The sequence below is a fragment of the Perissodus microlepis genome, chromosome 13 (assembly GCF_051167445.1).
Source record: "Perissodus microlepis isolate ML-2025 ecotype Zambia chromosome 13, ASM5116744v1, whole genome shotgun sequence".
In the NCBI taxonomy this organism is placed as follows: domain Eukaryota; kingdom Metazoa; phylum Chordata; class Actinopteri; order Cichliformes; family Cichlidae; genus Perissodus; species Perissodus microlepis.
In genome coordinates this window covers 23,356,860-23,381,992 of record NC_140473.1, presented here as the reverse complement: position 1 = coordinate 23,381,992, position 25,133 = coordinate 23,356,860, and the positions used below count along the sequence as shown (strand labels likewise).

Below are 25,133 nucleotides of genomic sequence, written 5' to 3'. Positions count from 1 at the left end.
ATTCTTTGACTGACTGTTGCACTGCCTGTGTTAGTGAATCCTGCTGTCCTGGAAGTCTGGATTTATTTATCTCTCTGAGGACTGTTAATCTCTCATCTCCTTTGTGCAGAATCCTGGCTGTTTCCCAGCTATGGTGTTCATGTGAGGGAGAGAACTGTGGAGGAGATTGTGTGCTTGCAAGGATTCAACTCTGCAGACTTGGACTCACTACCTGCAGATTGTTTTGTAAATAAAGACCGTGGGTTATCCCTTGCAAGAAGATTCTGTAAATAGTTACTTTACTACATGAGCTATAAAAAATAAATTCACTTAACCTGCTTTCTGACTCCTGCATTTGAGTCTGGCCTGCCTGTTGACCATGACAAGCAGCATTGCGAAAGACCTATAATTTTGTCTCATCTGCCCTTTGTGGTGCACTTTCCGTATGTCTCCAAAGGCTGATTCTGTTCATCTGGACGTAGTGTTTTCAGTGGGAGAAACGTTTCGTCACTCATCCAAGTGACTTCTTCGGTCTCAGCTGACTGCAGGTTTCCCCAGTCTTATAAACAGTACTTTTGAAACCAGCCCACTGAAGGACAAGTGGGCTGGGAGGTCAGTTCCTTCATCATAATTATGCATATTCTCATGACCATTGATCAACCATTGATCAGCAACCGCTGATCGACAACTACTTCAGTGATAACAGTGATAAGTGATAACACAAACATTCAAAAACATGATTTTTCGCCCTCAATAAACATGAATCATTAATCATAAGAAGCATGAAGCAGCACAAGTGTGGGTTCAGGGTCACCAGATCTACAGGGTGGGCCATTTATGGATACACCGTAATAAAATGGGAATGGTTGGTGATATTAAAGTCCTGTTTGTGGCACATTAGTATATGTGAGGGGGCAAACTCCTCAAGATGGGTGGTGACCATGGTGGCCATTTAGAAGTCGGCCATCTTGGATACAAATTTTGTTTTTTCAATAGGAAGAGGGCCATGTGACACATCAAACTTATTGGTAATGTCACAAGAAAAACAATGGTGTGCTTGGTTTCAACATAACTTTATTCTTTCATGAGTTATTTACAAGTTTCTCTTTGTTCACAGCCATTGACATGTCAAAGAGGTTAACACGTGAGGAGCGGATCGAAATTGTGTTGATATCTGGTGAATGCAGTAACCGGGTCATTGCAGCAGATTTCAATGCAAGACACCCTACGACACCATCCATCTCCCATGCCACAGTTAGCAAAATGCTTGCTAAGTTTCGTGAAACTGGTTCAGTGTTGGATTTGCCAAAATGTGGACGCAAGAAAACTGTCACTAATGAAGAAACATCAGTGGCTGTCCTAGCTTCTTTCAGCAAGAGCCTACAGCGTAGCACTCGCCGCATGTCACTAGAGAGTGGCATTAGTCGAACATCCCTTCGGCGGATATTAGCTACTCACAAATGGCACCCTTACAAACTCCAGCTACTGCAGCATCTCAACGAGGATGACCCAGATCGGCGCAAAGAATTTGCAGAATGGGCAAAACAAAAATTGGAACAGGACCCTCAGTTCACGCAGAAGATTTTGTTCAGTGATGAGGCAAACTTTTATGTGAATGGTGAAGTTAACAAACAAAACCACCGCTATTGGTCTGACACTAACCCACATTGGATGGATCCCTCCAAGACTGTTAGAACAACAAAAGTGATGGTTTGGTGTGGTATATGGGGTACAACGATAGTGGGTCCATTCTTCATCAATGGAAACCTCAAGGCCACTGGATATTTGAAATTGCTACATGATGATGTGTTTCCCTCTTTATGCACTGCAGCTGGCACGTTCCCTGAGTTTTTCCAGCAAGATGGTGCACCAACACATTATGGGTGCCAGGTCCGAGCATTCCTAGATGAACAGTTTCCTGGCCAGTTGAATGGCCCCCAAGGTCTCCCGATCTGACCCCCTTAGACTTTTATCTTTGGGGTCATCTGAAGGCAATTGTCTATGGTGTGAAGATACGAGATGTGCAGCACCTGAAACTACGGATACTGGATGCCTGTGCTGGCATTTCTCCTGCGGTGTTGCTATCAGTGTGTGAAGAGTGGGAGAAGAGGGTTGCATTGACAATCCAACACAATGGGCAGCACATTGAACACATTTTATAAGTGGTCAGAAACTTGTAAATAACTCATGAAAGAATAAAGTTATGTTGAAACCAAGCACACCATTGTTTTTTTTGTGACATTACCAGTAAGTTTGATGTGTCACATGGCCCTCTTCCTATTGAAAAAACAACAGTTGTATCCAAGATAGCCGATTTCTAAATGGCCACCATGGTCACCACCCATCTCGAGGAGTTTGCCCCCTCACATATACTAATGTGCCACAAACAGGACTTTAATATCACCAACCATTCCCATGTTATTACGGCGTATCCATATAAATGGCCCACCCTGTAGTTCTGACCATGAGCTTTGTCAAAAACATTGCTAAGATTTCAATTTATCAATTTAGAAGCAGGAAATTGTAGTTCATCCAAGGCCCGTATGTCTTTATGATGTTTCTGCAGTGTGAGAACAATGAACACATGAATGACTACTAGGGATGGGTATCGTTTAGGTTTTATCCGATACCGGTACCAAACCGGTACTTTTGAAACGGTGCCGGTGCTTAAACGTTGCTCGAACCGGTGCTTAAAGAATGGAGAAAACAAACTTTGTCCAAAAACCTCTCATGTTCAGCTGTTTTTTTGTAAAAAGATAACAATATTAGCCTTTCCTGCAGCTATAGGGCATATATGGTATCACTCTTGGCTGGAAGCAGTGCTTACACAATGGAAAAAACACAAACTTTGTCCAAAAACCTCTCATGTTTAACTGTTTTCCACTTTTTCTTTGGTCATTTTAGCCTTTTTGGCCAGGGTGAAGGGAGTATCTGCCATCAAACAAGAAGACAGTCGCATGTAACTACGACGGTGTTTGCTAGTTCACCTTACATGCATTAATGTAATAACGTGGTTAGCCTACTCAACGTAAATTACACACGAACAACATTAAGCTACTCACGCAGAGAAGAACGGCTGCTGCTGCCATCATCATTTCTGCTACACTGGCAGGGCTAGGGGCCAGGACTGTACTCTTCGGGTTCTTGGGGGATGTTGCTAACTCCGGGTCTGATAACAGGCACCACACCCGCAGTAGATGTGCACGGTGTGAGGTCTCGCAGCAAGCTATCAAATACGGCGCATTTCCCGGCTTTTAAAAAAAACGCTATGCGTCGCCAGGTGTTTCATCAGATTTGAGGTGTTACCTCCTTTGCACAGTATCACAGTATCACCTTAAAGCACTTGTTGCAGGCTGCTGAGTTTGCATATTTTGCTGTGAAGTACAGCCAGACTTTGACTGCTTCGCCTTGGGCATTTTTAATCTGTAGCTCTGTTCTAAAAGAACGTACGTACCTGGACCCGCCTACTATCCTCGGAAACGTAAAATGATTGGCTAGAATTCAAAGTGTATGACATCTCTGGAAAAAAAAGCACCAAAATAAAGCACCGAAATGTGCGCTGCTTTTCGGTCTGGTTACTACCGTTTATGTCAGAACCGGTGCCATCATGGCACCGGATACCGGTACCCATCCCTAATGACTACATAAAGTTATTAAACTCAGGATTTGAAGTTATTTTTAGTTGCCATTGCAGAAGTTTTCCATGTTTGGGAATTGTTATGTATTTAATAAAACAGCTACAGCTACAAATATTACTGAACATGTAGGTAAAAATACAAAAATAACTCCATATACACAAGTATTGTTAAAAACTATCTTGATTTCAGTTCACTTATTTTAAATGAAATAGGCACATTGTCTGCAATTACAAACAAAGAAAAAATACAAAAATTGTCTTTAGCATCACTAAAAACTCTTGTCTAAAAGTTTAAACAAACAAATAGTTAAATAAATCCAACACAATCTAAATTCTCAGACACATTGGGTTTTATTTTCTTTTAGTAAGATTTGTAACCTGGATAGAAAAGATAAGTCAATTGAGTTATTTTCTTGAAATGGGAGAAATTTGTAAAGATAACAATAACAATAATAATATAATACAATTCTAATGACAAAAAAAACAGTTTTTGAAAGTGTGTAACAAACAAGAAAAACACCAGTATTAGGTTGTGATTAGCATCATCAGTAGTTATTTCAAATGGGCAGAAATTTTTTATTTGTGTACTAGCAGCAAATTTTACATGAAATTCATAGTTTATGGCCACATAACATCAAATATCCTTAACAGAGATGTTGAAAGGGACCTGTCTCAGCACACTTTGACATGTCATTGCAGAAAAGCTCAGCTGGAAAGAATGACTTTAATGATGACTCTGTGATATTCAGCCTGCTGGTGACCCAGTCTGCACAAAAGAAAACCCTCACCTACAGTAAATAGGATGCAGCCATTATGATATTACTTATTAGTTGCACTTTTCTGACAGGTTAAAATGTCTGCTGTGAAAAAAAAAATGAAAAAGAATATTTTACTCTGGTTAGATGCTATTACACTTTCTCTCCCTGCCGAGAGCTTCAGGTGATACATCACACATTCTCAAAGCAAAATGTATTATATAAAGAAAGATTTTTTTTTTTTTTGATGGAGAGATGAAAGGAAGGCCATGGTCATGTGCCATATAATTTCCCGAACAGGAAAACCAAACTAATATGATTGGTCTTCATGAGAGCCAGATAGGTACATCATTGGCAGGCCTTTTCTGGTTAATCAGGGCTAATGATGGGAATGTTCGTGTGCATGTTTGCACTAGTGTGTGTTTCACCAATTAAAGTCTCAAGATGGCATTGCTGTGCGTAATGTCTGCCATGGGGCTCAAACCAGGCCAAATGTATTTATGTATTTAGTTAACTGAGGATGCAATGAAGAGCTCTGGTCGTCTAATTGATCTGAACAAGAACAAGACCTTTATTAAAGCAGCCTCCAGGGACTTGAGCTCCGATGAGTGTGTAAGTGTGCCTGAGTGAAAGAGGAAGTTACACAACAAGATGAATCTCTCTGTTGGTGTGTGAATTATAATGCAGGTTCTTTTATGACAATAATATACCGTATGTGTCATATGCTGACAGGGCTGTGTGTTATTCCTGCACTTAGATTATCTTTAACATTAATACTAGTCTCTTGTCATGCCAAGCAGAGCCTAGAACTTGGAATCAATTTAGCTTAGATCAGTAAAATAGTACAATGGAATACAAAATGTTAAACAAAATGTAGATTTCATGTTATAGTCACGTCAAAGAGCCTTTGTGTTTATGACTTTATCAAAGGAGGAAGTCACATATAGTGTTACGCCAGTGTTACTGCACGTAAGAGTCTGCTCAAATCCAAGTGAATACAAGGCTCCATGACAATCTTGGTTTATCCCACTCCCCCCAACATGATGTGACCTTACGGATTTGTACATGAAAAAATCAAGGGCAAGGCAGGGCATTCAAGAAAAGAGTATAGCGAGAGCACGTTTTGTTAGTGGTCTTTGCAGCTGTCTGAGTTTGTGTCATTGTGCCCTTGTGCTTGTGTTATGATCCCTGGGATCCGTCATCGATCTGGGTTTTGTGTTTTGTTTTCCTGTAATGCCAGTGTCTATTGTATACATTTTTTTTATGTTCTTTTTTTTATTTTACGTGCATGTGGCTTGAGTATTTTTTCTTCCCCCATGTTTGTCCTGATTGTCTACTCCTATCGACTCTTGTCTAGTCTTGTCTCCACTTCCCTGATTATCCAGTGTGTATAAATAGTCCTGTTCTTCCCCTTCGTCTTTGTCAAGTGTCTGTATATATCTCCCTGTGTGCTTCTTATTCTGCATGTTCGGTACTGGTACAGATGGGGATTTTTCTGACTCTTTCTACAACCCAGATAATCTCGTCAACCTTATCTTTTGTTTATGTCCTGAAATCATAACTTTCAATTAGGTTGTACACAAAGCTTTGATTTCACCCTCTGATAATAAAACTGTAGTCATTCAGACCCAAATGGACCTTTGCTTAGTCAATGATACAAAAAGTACAACTCCAGCCTTGTCGGGAGCATGTCAGAGTGAATAGATGGATTCATCAACGCTGACTTTATTATGGGAGACTACAGCCCGATGCATGCTTATTGCACTGCATATCTCTATCTTCTTTTTAACAATGAATGATCACTAACCTTGCATTTATTATTATAAGAGACAACAGAGTGCACCTATTCCAACCTAAGGCTAGTAATTGATAGGATCAACCAGCGAGATGCTTTGTTTTGACCTGTTATTGGTTTGTTAGCTGTATCTGATGATCACCAGACCTTTTCATGGAAAAGGAGGAGCCTCAGATCCCCCCCAAAAAAACATATCAAAGTTTGATGGTTCAGTCTTTTTAATGTATTCATTTGTTGCCTTTTTCCAGTTATTTTAATAATTAAAACATTTGATCTATTGGTCGGAGAAAGCATGAGCGCAAGTCTTTTAAAGTACACATAAAGAGCTGATAAATGAATTTGTGTTTTCAAAATCTAAAATCACAATCCAGATGTTGGTTTTTAATTTTATTTATCTTTATTTAGCTTACTCAGCAGCACCAAAGCAATTAAAACAAACAAAAAGAAATTTAGTGAAGTGTATTACTGCTCGGCGTACAGTCTTTTTCAAATGCCAAGGCTATCACCATCTCTGTGAGAGTGGAATAAACCTTAAATCCAATCGTGTATCATGAGTCAGGTTTTGTCCCCCCCCCTCCCCTTTCAACTCTGTATTCTCAAGTATTCCACCTAAGGGTGTTCATCAGTTCATTAGGGTCAGTCAGTCTTTTCTCACCTGTTGGTAATGGAGTCATTAGGCAATGAGTATGAGAAGGACTTGGGGTACCTCGTTCAATGCCAGATCATTCCCTTTAATACAGCTGACTCAGTTTGAAGCTTCTTATTTTTTCACCATGTTCATCTGAGCTTCCTGTAGCAACCTACCTGGAAATCCTGTTAGTGATCTGTTAGCTCGAAGATCAACTTACCAACTGGTTGGCGACTGCTCCTGCTATTCTGTCACCCCTCGTCATCCTCTTGACTCCAGAGACTCAGATTTACCTGTACTCAACCCACTCTTCTTTGGAAACACAGATGTCGAGTCAGGATTCATCACACGCTCTGTCACTGTGCTTTCCCGAGTAAAGCTGACTCTGATTCCATTAGCTCACTGACTCACAATACTTGCCTCCTGGATAGCCTGCTAATACTTAGCTAGCTCCCCCTTAACCATTCAGTGTTGTACTGAACCTCCTTCAGCTCTAAGCTGAGTCTGCTTGGTGAGTCTCACTAGTACCTAAATATGACAACCTTACTAATCCCTAAACCTTTCCAAATTATTTTAGTGCTTAAATTTGAACAGTAATATCATTGTGCTACACTACATTACATTACTATAAGTTGAATTCAGTGGGTAGTGACATATTACCTTTATGGTCACTCAGCTTGAATAACCTATATGATTATTCAAGTTGACTTGATACGATGTGACAGGCTAATCACAGTCTGACTGCAGCTCGGTGTTTCACATGACTTAAAAATGATATCAGTCAGATTCTCGCCACATTTTCCCAAGACAGTTTAACTGTTTGCAAGCTAAGGAATACAAAAGTCTTAATTGTTTTACTTTTTTCCAACCTATAGACGTTCTAAAATGGCACATAGCAGTTAATGCTATTATTGAGTTCATTAGGGAGGAAGTTAGGTGTCATAAACATGTCATTTGCATTACAGCATTAATGATGTTCATTTCCCAAATTTCATCCGGCAGTGTTGGCCCAGTCTTCATTTTCAATTCTGAATGCAGCCTGTATCCTGCTGCAGTAAACTAGGTTTAAACCATCAGGGGAGTTTAGCTGTAATGTATCAGACTAATCTCCTCTGGTTGTCAATGGCAATCCATCACCTAACCCAACTGGGTTCATGCTGAGCCTGGAAGAGAAGAATCTTTTCACACGGGAGACGAAAACCAGTTTGAAACATCACCTATGACGACATTTCAGACGAGTGCAAAGGCCTGCCATTCGTCTGTAGAGGGATGTCTTGATATCATCTTCACTACACAATCACCAGTGGGAAGAGAAGTCATTCATACTCTTTTTGTTTTTTACTATATTTTTACAGTTAACATAAATGTATTCCTACTACTTTTAGAAAAATCCCAAGGATTATATACATATAGCAAAATATATGCAGATAAGATGAGGTAATGCATTTCAGGGTTTCATGGTTATAGTGAGAAACCTTTGTGTTTTGGGTCATTTTTCTTAAAACTGTCTGTTTTCAGAGACTATACACCACATACATGAGTCGTCTGTTTGTCATTGTGCGATATGACAAACATCTTAATTCGGCGTAAACATTTCATAACATTTTCCTGTCATTAACATTAATTTAGAGCATCAAATAGGCATGCATCAAATGTTTTGAACACTACTGTTAAAATTTAAACTTTCCCTGGTCTTTTCATATATTTCACACTCAAGCGTCCTTTTCCCTTTATTTTAAGCTTGACCTGAACAAAAAAAAGACAGATAGGCTTTTATTTCCCTAACTTGCTTGCATTTTTTTCTAAGTTCATTTGGATCCCTCGATCCTGTTTTCCTTTCATCTCTCTCCATCTTTATTTCAGTCACTTGCCTCTGCCTTGGTTTCTATCTCTCTTACACACTTTCTATCATCATCTATCTTTCCTTTACACTTTTATCTCAGTATCTTTACTTTGTCTCTCCCTACCTGCCACATAAACTCACGAGAGAGATTAACTAAGGTGGTAGAGAGACCCCAGTGAGTCCCATCAGGCTGCAGGCAGCAATCTGCCATCAGAGTTGTCGCTCTATGTGGCTTGCTAATTGGATAATGTGGTGCAGAGAAGGCACTCAGCAAGCCAGGGGATTCCCCTCTTCACACCGTCAGGTGGGAGAGTCACGCTGCCGACTCTCACACAGACACCATTTGGACCTAAAATTGGATTTCACTCATAATTTTTCCCACATTTGTAACCTTTAATGAATGCAGATGGATTGCACCCCTCCACCCCCACCTTTTTTGTCCCTTTACATCTCTTTTCCACAGTTGAGTTTATTATTAGTGTGTTTATTCCTTATAATTATTGGATCTCGAAGTTGTTTTGTTTTGTTTGTTTTGTTTGTTTTTGTTTTTTACATCAGACTGTATATGTTCTGCCCCCTGTTCTTTTTTTCTGTTACTTTGCAGTCATTTTAAATCAGCTTGTCTTCCTTCTGCACTTGGTTTTCATTGGTTTGTGGTTATTTGATATCTGTTTGTAGTTGACTTTACTCATTTTGCAGAATCAGTCTGACAGACTTTTTAAATCCAGCAGCCCTCTATGTCATCCAGGTGTAGGCCTGCCTTCACTCTCCATCTCGTTCCTCTTTGTGAATGGAAGCATAAACGTCAATAACCAATCTTTTGCAATGGTAGCCAAAGTCTCAGCAGGGACACCTGATCTCCATCTTCAATCAGTGCTGTACTTAAACTTGGATTCCACCATCACCACTCCTTGCTAGATTATTGCCCTGCTATTTAAAAGAGTTCAAACTAATTGTAATACTAGACAATGGCAGCCTAAGTAAAAGTTTCTAAATGATCCTAATCAAACTTGCCTCGCCCTGTGTGAAAAGGTAATTGCATTATCCCACTAAAAAATAACACATCATCCGACAAGCTTAATAAACTCTAACACATGAAAAAATATAGTTATTGCCATCTGTCAGACTGGAAAGGGTTACAAAACCATTTCCAGTGAACCACAATGCAAGCTATTCTTCACAAATGGAGAAAACTTGGAACAGAGATGAATATTTCCAGGAGTGGCCGGAGCAACATCTAATGAACTGCAGGCCACTTGAATTATGTTGTGATTCAACAATAAGAAAGCGACTGGGCAAAAACTTCATCGATGGGGAAGTCCCTAGGTGAAAACCACTGCTGACCAAAAAGAACACAAAGGCTCATTTCATATTTGATGTTAAGGTTTAGGCTAACTTACCTGCTTACTCAAGTATAATAAGTTATGTACTAACCTGTCTGTCTTCTTCTTCCTTGTAGGAATTCTGTTGGAAACCTTGCTAAATGCCTACTTTCAAACTTGTCTGTAAAACTCTCACTTAACCAGCCATCTCATGTGCTACAGCGCTCTAAGTACTGCCCTGGTAAAAGAGAAGGGAAGCCCCAACTGCTGTTAGATCACTTGAAAACACTTACCTAATCAAAGTTCCAGCTGTCAACCCTACATGTGATGATTTCATTAAAACTGTGTCCTGCATTTGACTGTTTCAGAGAAACCTACACAGCTAATGCTTGGTTCAGTGTGCACCCATTTATTGTGACCATACTAAGCGCAAACAGATAATATTCAATACACAACTACACTGCAAAAATTCACAGAAATGTCATGCTGGTTTCAGCTGATCTTTGCTGGTTTCATCAAATGCTTTACACAGTCGTCAGTTATTCAGGTGACATCACTTGCATTATGAGTTCTCAAGAAAGGCAAAGATTATTTCACTATTCATTATTTAGTTCTCAGCACACTATTATGCTTATATGGAGCTTACATATTTTCTTAAGAACAGAATTAACACAGATTAATTTAATTTCTATCAAGTATATTATTATCTGTTATATTGTTATGTATATCTGCTATACACAAGGCACACAGACCTCAATGAATGGTGCTTGACTGGTGCAGAACCAGGGCTTATTTCTTCCCCTAATGAGTAATGATCCAGCTTGGTGAGTTACTTATGGATTGTTACGTAATAGTGACTGTAAAGACACAAAAGCAAAAGAAGGTTTGAGCTAAGAAATAACAACAAAGTTGGTTGCTTTGGTAGACGTGAACTAGCGGTATTTAAAGTGCCAAATAAAATCTTTTAAAAAAGAAAAAGGCATCAGATTCCTGTTGACCTCAGTGCTCTGTGCCAGCTTGTGTGCAGAGGTGACCCATTACATGTCTATAGGAACGTTTTCCTCCGTACATTCCATCAAGACCCACATATTAATGCTGATGTTTTTCCTCCATCAGCTTCCTCTTCCTGCACAGACCTGCCTCCAATCACTGCTGTCAATTAGACCAGCTCTTTCTCCATGGACTTCTACATAATCTACTTTCTTTCTGGACTGATCACATTAAGGTTTCACATAGTGCCATCATGACTGAGAAGAGGGAGGGCGAGGAGGTAAAGGGGGGTTCATCTGCTGACTATGAGGAGATATCAAGGACCAGATAAGGGCCAGAGACTTTCTTGTCACAAAGAGGTAAATAAAATTTGCAGTGATCATCAGGTGAACAACCGCAAATGCAAGCAAAAATGAATCATATTTTTCACATTTTCCATTCAGACAGCAAAAATCATGAACCACTCCTTATTTTTATATATCTTGCTGGGAAAATTAGAACTAGGTGCAGTGATTTACTGAAACATGTAAACAAACATAAAAATACACCACAAGTCACAAAAACAGAGGTTTTAGAATTCTAACAAGCTTGAAAGTCAACATTTGGTATAACTGCCTTTTATTCTTCATGATAGTGAATTCTTCAAATAGTCTTCAGGAATAGCTCTCCGGGCTTCCAGGAGGGCATAGAAAGATCTTCTTTGAATGCTGGGTGCCTTTATACTGACATTGTCTCTTTATGTGTTTCTCTATCCATGTGTGTTTTTACTGCATTGGCAGTGTACTTATGATTATTCTGATGCTGAAAACTGAGCCATCAAATGTTTTCCAGACAGAATTGCATTGTTGATCAATATCTGATGGTACTTTCCTGTATTCATAATTTATTCATAATTTTGATGAGATCCACAATATCACTGACTGAAATTTTGAGCAGTCAAATTTAGATAATCTCAGAAAAGCACTATATAAATACAGTCCATTTAGGAGGATATGATAATGTAGAACATGTGGTGAAGTAAACAGTCAAGTAAATGCAAAACCATGTATTAAACATCACATACAATGTCACTCACTGCTAATATAAGTGATGGAAGTTTTATTTTTTTAATACAATAAGATAAATATATAAGAAAAGATCTAATGCTGGGAGTGTCACAATATGCAGAAGCAGACTGTATGTATTGTGAATACTGGACCCAAATGCAGACACAAAGGAATGTGAAACAAAACTTAAATTAACAAAAAGCAAGCTGTTTAACATGACTGATGGAGAAATACAAAGTAAAGCATAAGGCAAACAAAGATAAGAATAAACAATACCCTAAACTGGGGAAACTAAAAATAAACATGAAAAACCCGAAACGTGAAACTTGGCATGGAGACATGGCGCAAAAGACAAGATCCAGGATCGTGCAAGGGAGAGATGCACAGTGGCCATTAGTGAGCCAAATCTGAACCCCCAATAAGAAACACATGTTTATTTTTGGCATTTCCCCGATTAAATTCTGTTTTGCTTCTGTTCTGCATGTATTTAATGTAATAGGTTGCAGGATTTTCACTCCACATAACAGTTGGCCCTCAAATCTTCTATATATTTTTTGTGAAATTGAATGCACAGTACCTGTTTTGTGCAACAGATTGTATACTGAAAACACTCTTATGGCATACTGATTAATAAAACAAGAACTGCACTGTTTTTGATTCATTTCTCAGAGAGTTGATAACTTTAAGTCTCAAAGTTAAACACAAATCATGAAATATGTACAGTAGGACAACATCCAGTCTACTGTTCTGTGACCTGCCCTTGCCTCCTGCCAAATCTGGAGCAGCTACCAATATTTAGCCTTCTCCAAAGATCAGCCTCCAAGTTGTTTCCTTTTCATTCTTCTGTCATCTTCATTATCAATAACTGTTTATTTGTATTGTGGTTGTGCCCAGATCAAGTTACAGACTCCTGGGCACAAATGTTTGATGGACCCTAACCAACTTGTTTTGATGACTGGGCTTCTCCCCCCGCCCCCCGCAACCAGGTCTCTGGTGACCTGCTTCTGAATAAGTGCTGAAACAATGAAGCAGAGCTCATTGCATTTTTTAGATGTGTCTACTTAGGAAATATAAATCAATAATAATAATATTAATTATGCAAGTAAAATAGAAATAATCCCTGGATTATCCCTGGACCCTTTATAACAACACAGAATGGGAACATATACAAAAATATACAATTATATATACATAAATATCAGCATAAATTACAATTTATTGGCAATTTAAATCAAATGCTAAAAACTGGGAAATATGTTAAACTTTTGAAAGTTATAAGTAAGAAGACATTGAGCGATTTCAGGCACAGGTAAATATTCAACTGCAGGTAAATTCTGGATAAAATTTCTGAGGGGAAAAAGGGTAAAACAAAAAAGGTGAATACTTAAATATTAAACAGATTTGTTTTTAACATTATTAAAGTTTAAAAAAAAGTAATTAGTCAAACACATTAACTATTAAGAGTCAGTTCAAAGTTGGACTAGGAGCGACGAACAAAGACCAGGGACAAAGTAACACACCGGCAAGAACTATGGAGACTAACAGAGACTATTTATAGAGGTAGGGCTGATAAGGAATAGTCATGGAACAAAACACAACTGAAAGTGATCAAGATGATCAGAAGACCTTTAAATAAGAGCCTAGAAAGAGCCATCTATCAAAGTGAAATGGGAAGCAACCCAGAAGACCCATTACTGAACACAGAGACAAAAAGACTCATGCCAAACATAAAGACAGAGACAAGGGAATACTGGAGGATAAACGTATAAACACAGGAAAACAAGAAAGAGGAAAGAGCAGACGGAAACACAGAGGGAAGTAAATGTACTCAAAACTATGTCCATAGACTAAACAGCTTGTCCCTGTTTCTGCAGCCTGCATTTGGATCCTAATTCTATGCTTCATGACAACAAGAATTAATGCTCAAGATCCCTAAAATGAAAACAAAACAAAAAAAAAACTCAGCCTAAATATAATCAAAAACTTAAAAGCTGTTTAATTCAACAACAATCCTGTGTATTGTTTCCGTGCTTATTTTTTCAGCTCTACACTCTCACCTAAAGGCAGCACACAGTCACGCTTTCTCTCTCTGTTTCCCATGTCTGAGCCAATCATCTTTTCCCTCTCCGGTGATATTGGCTAAATGGTTCACACTCATTTGGATGGACGGAAAGATGGATGGATGAGGCGCCAGCTGACGTCACAGCTATTTCACTGTGCCATTCCAGCAGAGCAAATCAGACTCATCAGGGACACTGTGGGTGGACTCAGGAACACTTCAGTCCTGTATGCTATTCTTTTGTTTAAAGCCCAATACAACCTGAAATAGAAAGCAGCATCATTACTTTGCAAACATCCTGTATTTTTTTTTTTTGTTTATTGGAGGTGTAATCTGCAATATCCATGGTATTTTCTTTTCAGCACTATCAATGATGCTCAGCACTCACTTTAGATTTAAACAAGAAGGTATAAATAGCAGCAATAGAGGATTTTTTTTTGGTAGCATTGTTGTGGAATTACTGTTTGTGTCAATGATTAAATAAATGGAAATAAAAATAAGCAAGAACACATCTTCTTCTTCTACACTTTGCATACATTTATAACTTTTGAACACTTTTAAACTCTGGTTGAGAGAGATGGAATGGTAAAACCTCAGATATGCTGAATAAAAGTGAAGAAAACATTTGGCTATTACATGCACATGTATACACTAATTAAAATGATTTATTATCAGAGTGTCTCAACATTCAAAGGCCAATGGAAATTGTGCAAAACATCCCATATCACACTCCACTAGTTATCAGAAGTTTTCATCAGACAATGAAATGCACACTGAAATGTTTGAGAGATGTGTTGGCATTAAAATAAATATGAAGAACATGATGAATGTTTTTAATTATTTTTCATTAAATAAATCTACTTTGGTGACATTGTTTCTGAAACCAGGAAGCCTTTAAAAAGCAGCTCATTAAAAGAAAAAAGGTATTAAACAAAAGAGTTTGTGACCTTTCGCATGAACGTTTTTATGCTCCAGAAGTTCATGATTTATATTCACCCACAGCTAAAATAATCAAGTCTTTTTAAACTCCATTGCTCATGCACTGTTCAAATGCCCATTTTCAGGATGACAACAAAGGGCTACTATACAATAACATTTATAAAATCATGCTAACATTTGAAATTCACAGCTGTTTTATTCTTATTCTAGTTTCCATCCAGGTCTCAGAGCTTTCGGTTTCATTTCCAGTCCAATTTCCAGTTCTCCCTGACCTGCACTATAGTTTTGCACGATGAGGAGCTCATGGGGAAATGATCAGATGAGTCAACATCAACCCTGGCATATAAGTTAGTTATTCCTGCGTTTAATCAGAAGAAACATAATAACACTCCCCACTAATTCCACCATAGGCCTCTGTGGTTCCGTGAGCAACACCAATGACGAAAGCAGCGACCCACTGACGTCTCAGGCCCCTGATGAGTCTGATGCTTCTTGAGGAATATCCAGGTGTATAAAACGGCAGCAGAGCTGAAGGTAAACAGAAAGACAAAGGAGAACGAGAGTGAGGAAACATCGGAGCAGCAGTGTGGACATAAAGAAGCGACTCAAGATCAGGAGTCTGGGCAGCACAGCAGAGAGAACCAAACCAGACAACTTTCTCTAGCGCACATGTAAGATTTCATTTGTATCATAGTAATTCTGGGGTTCCTTTGAGAATTTGTGTTTGTTTTCGTATTTGGTGGGATTTTAGTTTTGGTGTTATGCCCGCTTCCATCGGCTTTTGGAAACTCTTTACTAATAACTGAAAGTTGAGTTTTACATTGAATAAACTACTTGTTTTGGTTTAAACAGCTATTGGAGGCATTACACTTCTTGACGAAGGGTAATAAAACTCCTCGACATATCCGCGCTGTGCACAATTACGCATGGGACCGCGCCAGATATTTTTCTTTCCTGACAAAATTAAACTGAGTTGGTTTAGCAGTGTTTCGTAACGGTTATTTCCCTGGCAGCCTTTCGAAGATAAACGCTTTTATTTCGTTTCTTCAGTCAACATCGAACTCTCACTGCACTGAGAGTCACGGAACTGAGTAGTTAAAAAGAAATTTTGAAGCAGAAAGTTACTGATAAAGATATTTAGACTTCCGGTGATAAATTTACTCGTGGTATTTTGATGGAGATCGCAAGCGTTTTCTCAATAACTCTTTTGAATTATAAATTTCAATACCACGTCAGATTGTGCCAACACAGTCAAAGTATGTGGTATGTGGAATTATATCTTTAGTCCTACCCTGTGACGGCGACGCGCGCAATTGCGCATTGGATTCCGATGGCTTCTTGTCTTCTCTATGTCAAGATCGGCACCAAAGAGGAAATTTGTTAGAGTTCGTTCCACAAATAGTCCTCTCTTCTCTGCATTTGCCTCGAGAAACTGAACTGGACTGTTGCGCGTAATTCCGGTTAAAGGATATCCTTCCCCTGTTGGCACGATCAGATATACTTTCTGTGTTCCACACCGAATGAGCATAACCCTTCACCATTTCCATCTTCAGGTATAAAGCGATGGTACAACGAACCGGCCCCCACCTGCTTCTCCTAATAGCCCTGTGCAGTGTGTTGTACTCCCGGACCCTAAGTCTACCACACACAACCATAAGGTAAGGGCAAACACGTGTTATTTCCAAAAAAAAAAAAAAAAAAGTATAGAGAAGGAAATGTACCCAACACTGTATGGTAGGACGAACAGCTTTGTCTTTCGACTCTGGAACTGAAACTTTTATGTTCTTGAGTAAATTGTTTAACTTATTGGTTTTGCTGAGCGCAGATGACATGGATATGAAACTGAAAGAGTGGGGAAAGTTTCCTCGGTAATAAATACAATGAGGTATGCGATTAACTGTTTTCATAGCTGATAGAACCGTTCATTAAATGTAAGCATCGGACTTCTACAATAGCGACCACTTTGGAACTATTTAAGAAACTTGTTGGGGGTAAAATCTGAGATATTTGATCATTATTTATCATTACACTATCATATAACTGAGAAACTTACATAATTTTTCATACGGCAAAAGCAATAAAAGATTCTGTTACAATCATAAGCACAATGGGTATGTCTCCGGTTTAGTTTGGATTAAAAGTATCCGGGTTTTTAATGTGAATGCCTTGTGAATCTGTGCAGAGCGACGAGACACGCAGACGGTCTGTTTACCAGCGGATACAGCAAACTCCTGGGACAGCTATCAGCACGGAGGTACCTGGAGTCTCTGATTGGAAAGCGGGTCAGGTAGGTGAAATAATCCCCCAAAAAGCATGCTAAATTTCGCTTTTGAGAAAGCAGTGGTTCTTTCTTATGCCCAACCCTGTTCTTTTTATTAAATGTATATAAGGATTCGTGTTTAGGCTTAATAAACTCGTGTGTAAATCTGTCAATCCGGACTTGAGAAGCATTTAGAGGCGTTTAAAATATTTTCGGATTATACAGAAATGTTAAGTTTTCAGAAAATTCTAAATAAATGAATAAATAAACAAAGCTTATTATCTCTAGAAAATTTCTTTGTTCATTGACCAAAACCACAGTCAAGGACCAGTTGTTGACCATACACCATCAAAATATGGGTGCTAATAAAAGTAAAGTACAGTTTGTTTGGTTTTTTACCTTAAAGCTATAAATTAGGTTGAAAGTTGATTTTTCTCCAAACCCCCAAAGTTCATATTTTATTTCATTGAAAACATTTAGTCATATAATCAAATTAGATACAAATAAAAGAAATGAGTCCATGAAGACTTCATAGAAATGTTATATTTACCTATATTTACAATTGAAAGAGTTCATGCTTTTTGTAATTGCACACATATTTTAAAGGTTAATCAGTGACATCACGTTTTTATATATTCTAGAGGAACACACCCCCATGCACACACACGACAACATGAGTCACAGACCATGAGCTGCACTGAGTTTGCATTAAGACCTGCTGCCCTCTGAGCTATGGTATCACTCTGCTGTCATCTCTTCTGTTCAGTGATGAGCTGATGGACGAGCCAGCAAAGCGTCACACAGACGCTATCTTTACAGATAACTACAGCCGCTTCCGCAAACAGATGGCTGTCAAGAAGTACCTGAACTCTGTCTTATCAGGAAAGAGAAGGTAGGAATCAGTCCTTGTGTTCACTTTTTATCTCACTGTATACACAGATAGCTTTCATAGTTTCTGAAGCTGCTTATGGATGAACAGAAGAATACATTAAGAAAATAATGGAGCTAAAAGAACATTTACTTTGATTACTTCACTCCATTTTGATGGATGCTGGTTTTATTTGATGTATAAATGAGCTTGATGGTTGCAAATCACAATAACCAGTTGGTAAATTGATAAAGTGGCTCTGCTCAAATGTATTTATACATTTTTTATTTGGGTATTGTGTAAAGCAAATTTGCTGAATATTGTGCAAAACATGCAGCATTTGCTTTAAGAAATCCCCATTTTAAGGTTCATTGACTAGACTGTTTGAATTACCTGGACATGTATTTGTAAAGCTACTTTTCTACAAAAACAATAAATACAGAGTCCGTCGGATTCATAAGGGTGATAATTTGTACATTTGATTATGTGAAGAAAAAGACCTTTAGAACCTCAAACGGAATAAAATCAACTTTGGTTAATATATATGTTTGTGCATCTTCAAAACGTTGTCACTTCAATCACTTAATACACAAATAAAAGTAGTACACTCATCTAACTAGAAGAAAATACACTAAACAATTGTTATGGTTTGTGAAGAAATATGGAAAGGGATAATGACAAGTCTTTCAGATTATTTAGACCTGTCAGGTGTTTATTTAAAAATAAAAAAAAAATTGTGTGGATCTTGAAACCCTCTTTCCTCCCCGATGTCCTTACACCACACAGCCTAGAAGATCCTGTAACCAGCGAGGAGTCCAGGGATGAACCCAAAACCTTCCAGGAGAGCTACGACGACATAAACGTAGACCATCTCCTAAACAACTATCAGCTGGTAATTACAGACCCATATGCACACTTATACACAGTTACTTGCAGTTACACGTGTAGCACACAATGACATAAATCATTCCTTACCGAAGCTCCACTCATATTTGATTTGAGGCCATTGCTAGTGTAGCATTGTTTTTTTTATGCTAACATCAACAACAACAACATTATTTGACTCCACATCATCTGCTCAGTTTTGGTGCTACTTTTGCAACATGTGCTCCAGACATTATTCAAAGTATTAGCAATGGAGCTGCTCTGCTCAGAAAGAATCAAATGTTATTCCTGCAGTTTACATAGTTAATAATGTGTTTGTTTGGAACATGTGGGGGAAAAGCATCAACATCAATGACATCTATTGGTTTCTATTGACTTTTGGAGCCTTAAGACGTGAGGCATGCTAATGCCAGCAAGCGTAGTTATCAGCCTACATTCATAAGCTGTACAGCTGCAATGCACAGACATATTACCAATAGTCAGTGCTAATTAACAGACTAATGAAATCCTAGATTTAACACACCAAAACCAAATGCAAAAATTTGGGGCTGCCTGTGCCACACAGCAGGCCATATTATTTGTCAGAATTTCATTAAAAAGTGCTAAAAGGCACCAAAAGCACAAACAATGTTAAAAGGTCCAGTTTTATGACAAGTATGAAGCTAAATTTCTGAAGTAACTTTTCACACAATTTTCACACAATTAGTACCAGACTATTAGTCAATGCTGTATTATGTATTGCAGTTTTTAACCTTCCTCTCTGCCTGTTCTTTGCTGTTCTTTTTGCAGGCACTTTGAGGAGAAGTCCATGCTCGAGTGAATACCTCAAGTCATCCTCATGAAACCATTCATTCAGAAAAAACAACACTGTATTAATCCAAAGGACATTCAAAAGTCAACCAACAATGATGTGTTCTCCAATGTGGTTATCTAGCTATCTGTTCATCTACACAGTACACTTTTTCACTGTATATATACCACATATATATACACAATGCTAATCGCAAAAGAATTTTCGGGCTGCACTGAGCAACATGCATGTGTCAACAAATGGCAGCAGTGGATAAAAAGGAGGTCGCTCTTGTTCTATTAACCATTTCTGGGGAACAACAGCAGTGTTAAATTTAAGAGAATTGTGTCCCATGAACTTTCAGTTGAAAATTTGAGCCATTGACTATTGATAGAAAAGTGCGTTTTTTTAATAGCATACCGGTTGATTTTCAGTGGATATACTGGCTTTACTGGCCAATATCAAACATTCATTGGAAGATAAACATGATTAATCTGTCACAAACCTTAATTTGTCAGACAAAGGTTTAACTTCCAGTGGAAAAAAAACAATCCAAAATTTTATCTAAGGATCTTTGGCCCTATCCGCTTTTGGGATTTTAAATGACCCAGTCAAGTTAAACTAAAATAATAACACTCAATCCAATTTCATTTGCACAAAGAACATTCCCAGTAAATTTCATATTTATGACATATTAACTTTGGTTTTAACTAGCCAGCACTTGTCAAATTAACTTTAAATGGAGCATTCAAATCTATGTAATTAAATTCAGACTCATTTCATTAACTGTCAGTGGAGCATTGGTACAGCTGATCTTCAGTGGAACATTAACAGTGTTAACTTTTAGTGAAATTACAGCTTTATGCAAATTTCATCAGACTACTTGTCACATTTTGATTTTGTGATGACTTTTTTTTTTTATTAATTTTCAATGGATAATTTCCCCTGATTATTCCTAATGGTATAACTTTTCCATTAAATTTAACCAATTAGTTGACATGTTGAATGTTAATAAAACTCCACTGTTTTTAATGTCTTCATTTTTCATTTCAGGGTATCTGTAATCCTCTCAAATTTAAGTAAAGCATTTGTCCACTCAAACTATAAATGAAATGTGACTTATTTGGTTTCCAGCCAGAGGTACCGTTTGTAAATTTGTTTATTTAGAAATGTTCAGTTGACCCATTTAATGTCAACAGAACAATAGTCATAAGATTGACAGTGGAAGATTTGATTGATTTCCTTTCAAAAGGATAGATAAATTTATTGCTCTTTAATGTACGGTTGTGTTAAATTAAAGTGTTGTCCCAATCATTTTCAGTATTGTAGTCATGATCTGTGCGCACACCAAGTTGTCAGAGAATTCATAAATGTTCTTTTCATGGGGGATTCACAGGCGAGGAGGACACACATTGAATGGACACAGATGCATATAATCACTTTACATTATTCAGTATGTAGAGCAAAGAAGTTATAACTGTGCATAGACCTGCCTTTAGTGTATTTAGTGATGTAAACCAGTCACCAAATAAAAGATTTTGGTTTATTTTTCAAAGCTGATGTGTTTTGTCTGCCTGATTGTTTGAAGAGTAGAGAGCTCATTGCCTTCTACACCCAGCTGATTGTAAGTTTGAGGACAAAAGTTTGTTTAGTGGGAATCTAAAGAAAAGTTGGCAAAAGGTTGGGGTTGTTTGTTTGTTTGTTTTTTTCATTCTTAAATGTGTTTCAGACAAGGAGGCAAATGTTTTTGGGTCAAAACCAGCATGTGAGTTGTTTTTCCTGAAAGCTGAACATTAAAACAGAATGCTATCTCTCTTACACAATCCTTTTTTCCCCATCAGATTTTAACTGTTTTAAAATATTATTGCTACTCTGGGTCAACCAATCAGACCTTCTCAAAACACCATGAACATAACGTGTAGATGACAACATGTCGACACATATGAGCATGAAGCACCAAGCGGCCTTTACTTTATCCCTGTGGGTTTCATCTGATTGACATAAAGATTTGTGACAGTGACATAAACAAACTGGATATACCCTGAGTGCATTTCTTTTGCCTCAACCATTTTCAGTGCCCAGAGAAGCAGGTGTTTCTGTGTGGGGATCCTATCAGGATCTATTTTTAACAAAAGGCAATATGTTGCCAATGGCGATCCACACTTCATGTCTTTTTCAGGACAATTATGCCATTTATTTAGATTCACGGTCGGTCAACCGGAAAACATCTATAGCTTAAAAAAAATTAATAAATCAGTCAGTTAGTAAAAAATACAGACCATGTTGAGATGATCATAAAGAAAACAAAAAGAGCATGCCCCCTGTGAAAAATATGTTGACCACACCACATTAAAGAAGTTCTTTTATCTAAAGTTTGTTTTAGGTCATCTCAGTCACAAGTTAAAATTAATGTGGCGCATTATAACCTGTGATTCCTCAGTTGTTGTTTCTAAATTACTGTCGGACTACTTATCACATAGAGTCTTGAACTTGTACATTTTCTAAGGGAGAAGAAGATTTGGCAATAAGTAACTCAACTTATTGCTCAAAGACCCTTGGAGACCCTAGAAAACAATAAGGAGGAATTTCAGCACCATGGACAGTGACACTGGGATATTATGAGTTTTACATCTTTTTGTTTTTATTTTATTTTATTTTCTGATGTGGTTCTTCCAAATGTTTGCCCTGGGAAGGGGCTGGATCCTTGTTTTTTTTTGTCTATTGTTATGTCTATTGATATTTTGTATTATTGCATTTGTGGCATTTGGAGTTTTGTATTCTTTTACTTTCAGCAGTTATTTGTGGTTGGTTTCTTTATGTTAATATTCTCAGCTTTTTCTGTCTTCTCTTAGCTTTTTCTTTCTTGCCATTTTCTTTATTTTGATAGTCATCTGTCTCTGTTCCCATGTCTTAGTTTACAGGGAGTGCAGAATTATTAGGCAAATGAGTATTTTGTCCACACCATCCTCTGCATGCATGTTGTCTTACTCCAAGCTGTATAGGCTCGAAAGCCTACTACCAATTAAGCATATTAGGTGATGTGCATCGCTGTAATGAGAAGGGGTGTGGTCTAATGACATCAACACCGTATATCAGGTGTGCATAATTATTAGGCAACGTCCTTTCCTTTGGCAAAATGAGTCAAAAGAAGGACTTGACAGGCTCAGAAAAGTCAAAAATAGTGAGATATCTTGCAGAGGGATGCAGCAGTCTCAAAATTGCAAAGCTTCTGAAGCGTGATCATCGAACAATCAAGCGTTTCATTCAAAATAGTCAACAGGGTCGCAAGAAGTGTGTGGAAAAACCAAGGTGCAAAATAACTGCCCATGAACTGAGAAAAGTCAAGCGTGCAGTTGCCAAGATGCCACTTGCCACCAGTTTGGCCATATTTCAGAGCTGCAACATCACTGGAGTGCCCAAAAGCACAAGGTGTGCAATACTCAGAGACATGGCCAAGGTAAGAAAGGCTGAAAGACGACCACCACTGAACAAGACACACAAGCTGAAACGTCAAGACTGGGCCAAGAAATATCTCAAGACTGATTTTTCTAAGGTTTTATGGACTGATGAAATGAGAGTGAGTCTTGATGGGCCAGATGGATGGGCCCGTGGCTGGATTGGTAAAGGGCAGAGAGCTCCAGTCCGACTCAGACGCCAGCAAGGTGGAGGTGGAGTACTGGTTTGGGCTGGTATCATCAAAGATGAGCTTGTGGGGCCTTTTCGGGTTGAGGATGGAGTCAAGCTCAACTCCCAGTCCTACTGCCAGTTTCTGGAAGACACCTTCTTCAAGCAGTGGTACAGGAAGAAGTCTGCATCCTTCAAGAAAAACATGATTTTCATGCAGGACAATGCTCCATCACACGCGTCCAAGTACTCCACAGCGTGGCTGGCAAGAAAGGGTATAAAAGAAGAAAAACTAATGACATGGCCTCCTTGTTCACCTGATCTGAACCCCATTGAGAACCTGTGGTCCATCATCAAATGTGAGATTTACAAGGAGGGAAAACAGTACACCTCTCTGAACAGTGTCTGGGAGGCTGTGGTTGCTGCTGCACGCAATGTTGATGGTGAACAGATCAAAACACTGACAGAATCCATGGATGGCAGGCTTTTGAGTGTCCTTGCAAAGAAAGGTGGCTATATTGGTCGCTGATTTGTTTTTGTTTTGTTTTTGAATGTCAGAAATGTATATTTGTGAATGTGGAGATGTTATATTTATTTCATAGGTAAAAATAAATAATTGAAATGGGTATATATTTGTTTTTTGTTAAGTTGCCTAATAATTATGCACAGTAATAGTCACCTGCGCACACAGATATCCCCCTAAAATAGCTCAAACTAAAAACAAACTAAAAACTACTTCCAAAAACATTCAGCTTTGATATTAATGAGTTTTGTGGGTTCATTGAGAACATGGTTGTTGTTCAATAATAAAATTATTCCTCAAAAATACAACTTGCCTAATAATTCTGCACTCCCTGTATAATTCCCCATGTCATATTTTCGGATTTAGTTCTGCATTGTCTCCCAGGTGTCTCCATTCTGCCCCTATCACCCCCTGTGCATTTATAGTCACTGTCTCCCTTTGTCATTTACATACTTTACTTAATTACTTTACCCAGTGTTGTGTTCTGTTGCTGTATCTACTTCAAGGTTCAAGGTTGGCTGTAACAAGGTTGTGATGAGGGGTTATTTGAGTTACTGCTGCCATCCTATCAGCTTAAAGCAGTCTAGTCATAGCAAAAAAAGGTGATGATGTCTTTCCACTCACTTGAGGCAACACTGGAGACGACATAGACTTGAAAAGAAAAGCTAAAACCACCTGTAGAGAGGAGAGGAAGGTGTTTGTAACAAGATTGCAATACTAAATGCTGCCCTTTCAGAAGAATTTGCGTTCGAGAAACTGAAACAGAAGAACACGTGATTGTCAGATGTGTTTGTCTCCCTTTATCTTAGTGGATGATACTTTTTTGTTTTTAGAAAGAAAATAAAGAAAAATTTGGTTTAGTAATAGTATAAAATAATTGCTCGAAACTAAAGTTAGTTTGGAAACAAAAATAATATTAAACAATGTCAACTTGATCTCAAATCTTTCTTGACAATAAACCTGATTGGTATGTTTCTTATCATGCTGTAAAGCTAAATCAGGGTTTTCAGTTACACTTGTGTTGATGGCCATTGACCAATAAAGAATGAGAACATCCACAAACTATAGATATTAAATTCAGGAATTTATGTCATTGGATAAATTAAATATATGTGCACTAGAAAATGATGGTAAGCTACTGACAGTAAGTGTTCATGAAAGAAAAAAGCTTTATGCAGCCATTTAAGTCA

At 38.1% G+C, this 25,133-nt stretch overlaps 1 protein-coding gene across 1 annotated transcript; it reads left to right on the top strand.

The window, feature by feature from the left end:
* Nucleotides 1–15,518: 15,518 nt before the first annotated feature.
* vip (vasoactive intestinal peptide) lies at nucleotides 15,519–21,356 on the top strand. Its single transcript, XM_084949399.1, has 6 exons — nucleotides 15,519–15,664; nucleotides 16,547–16,651; nucleotides 17,176–17,280; nucleotides 18,020–18,145; nucleotides 18,908–19,013; nucleotides 19,796–21,356. Coding segments are annotated over exons 1-6 (453 nt in total). The 5' UTR covers nucleotides 15,519–15,662; the 3' UTR covers nucleotides 19,805–21,356.
* The last annotated feature ends 3,777 nt before the right edge of the window (nucleotides 21,357–25,133 follow it).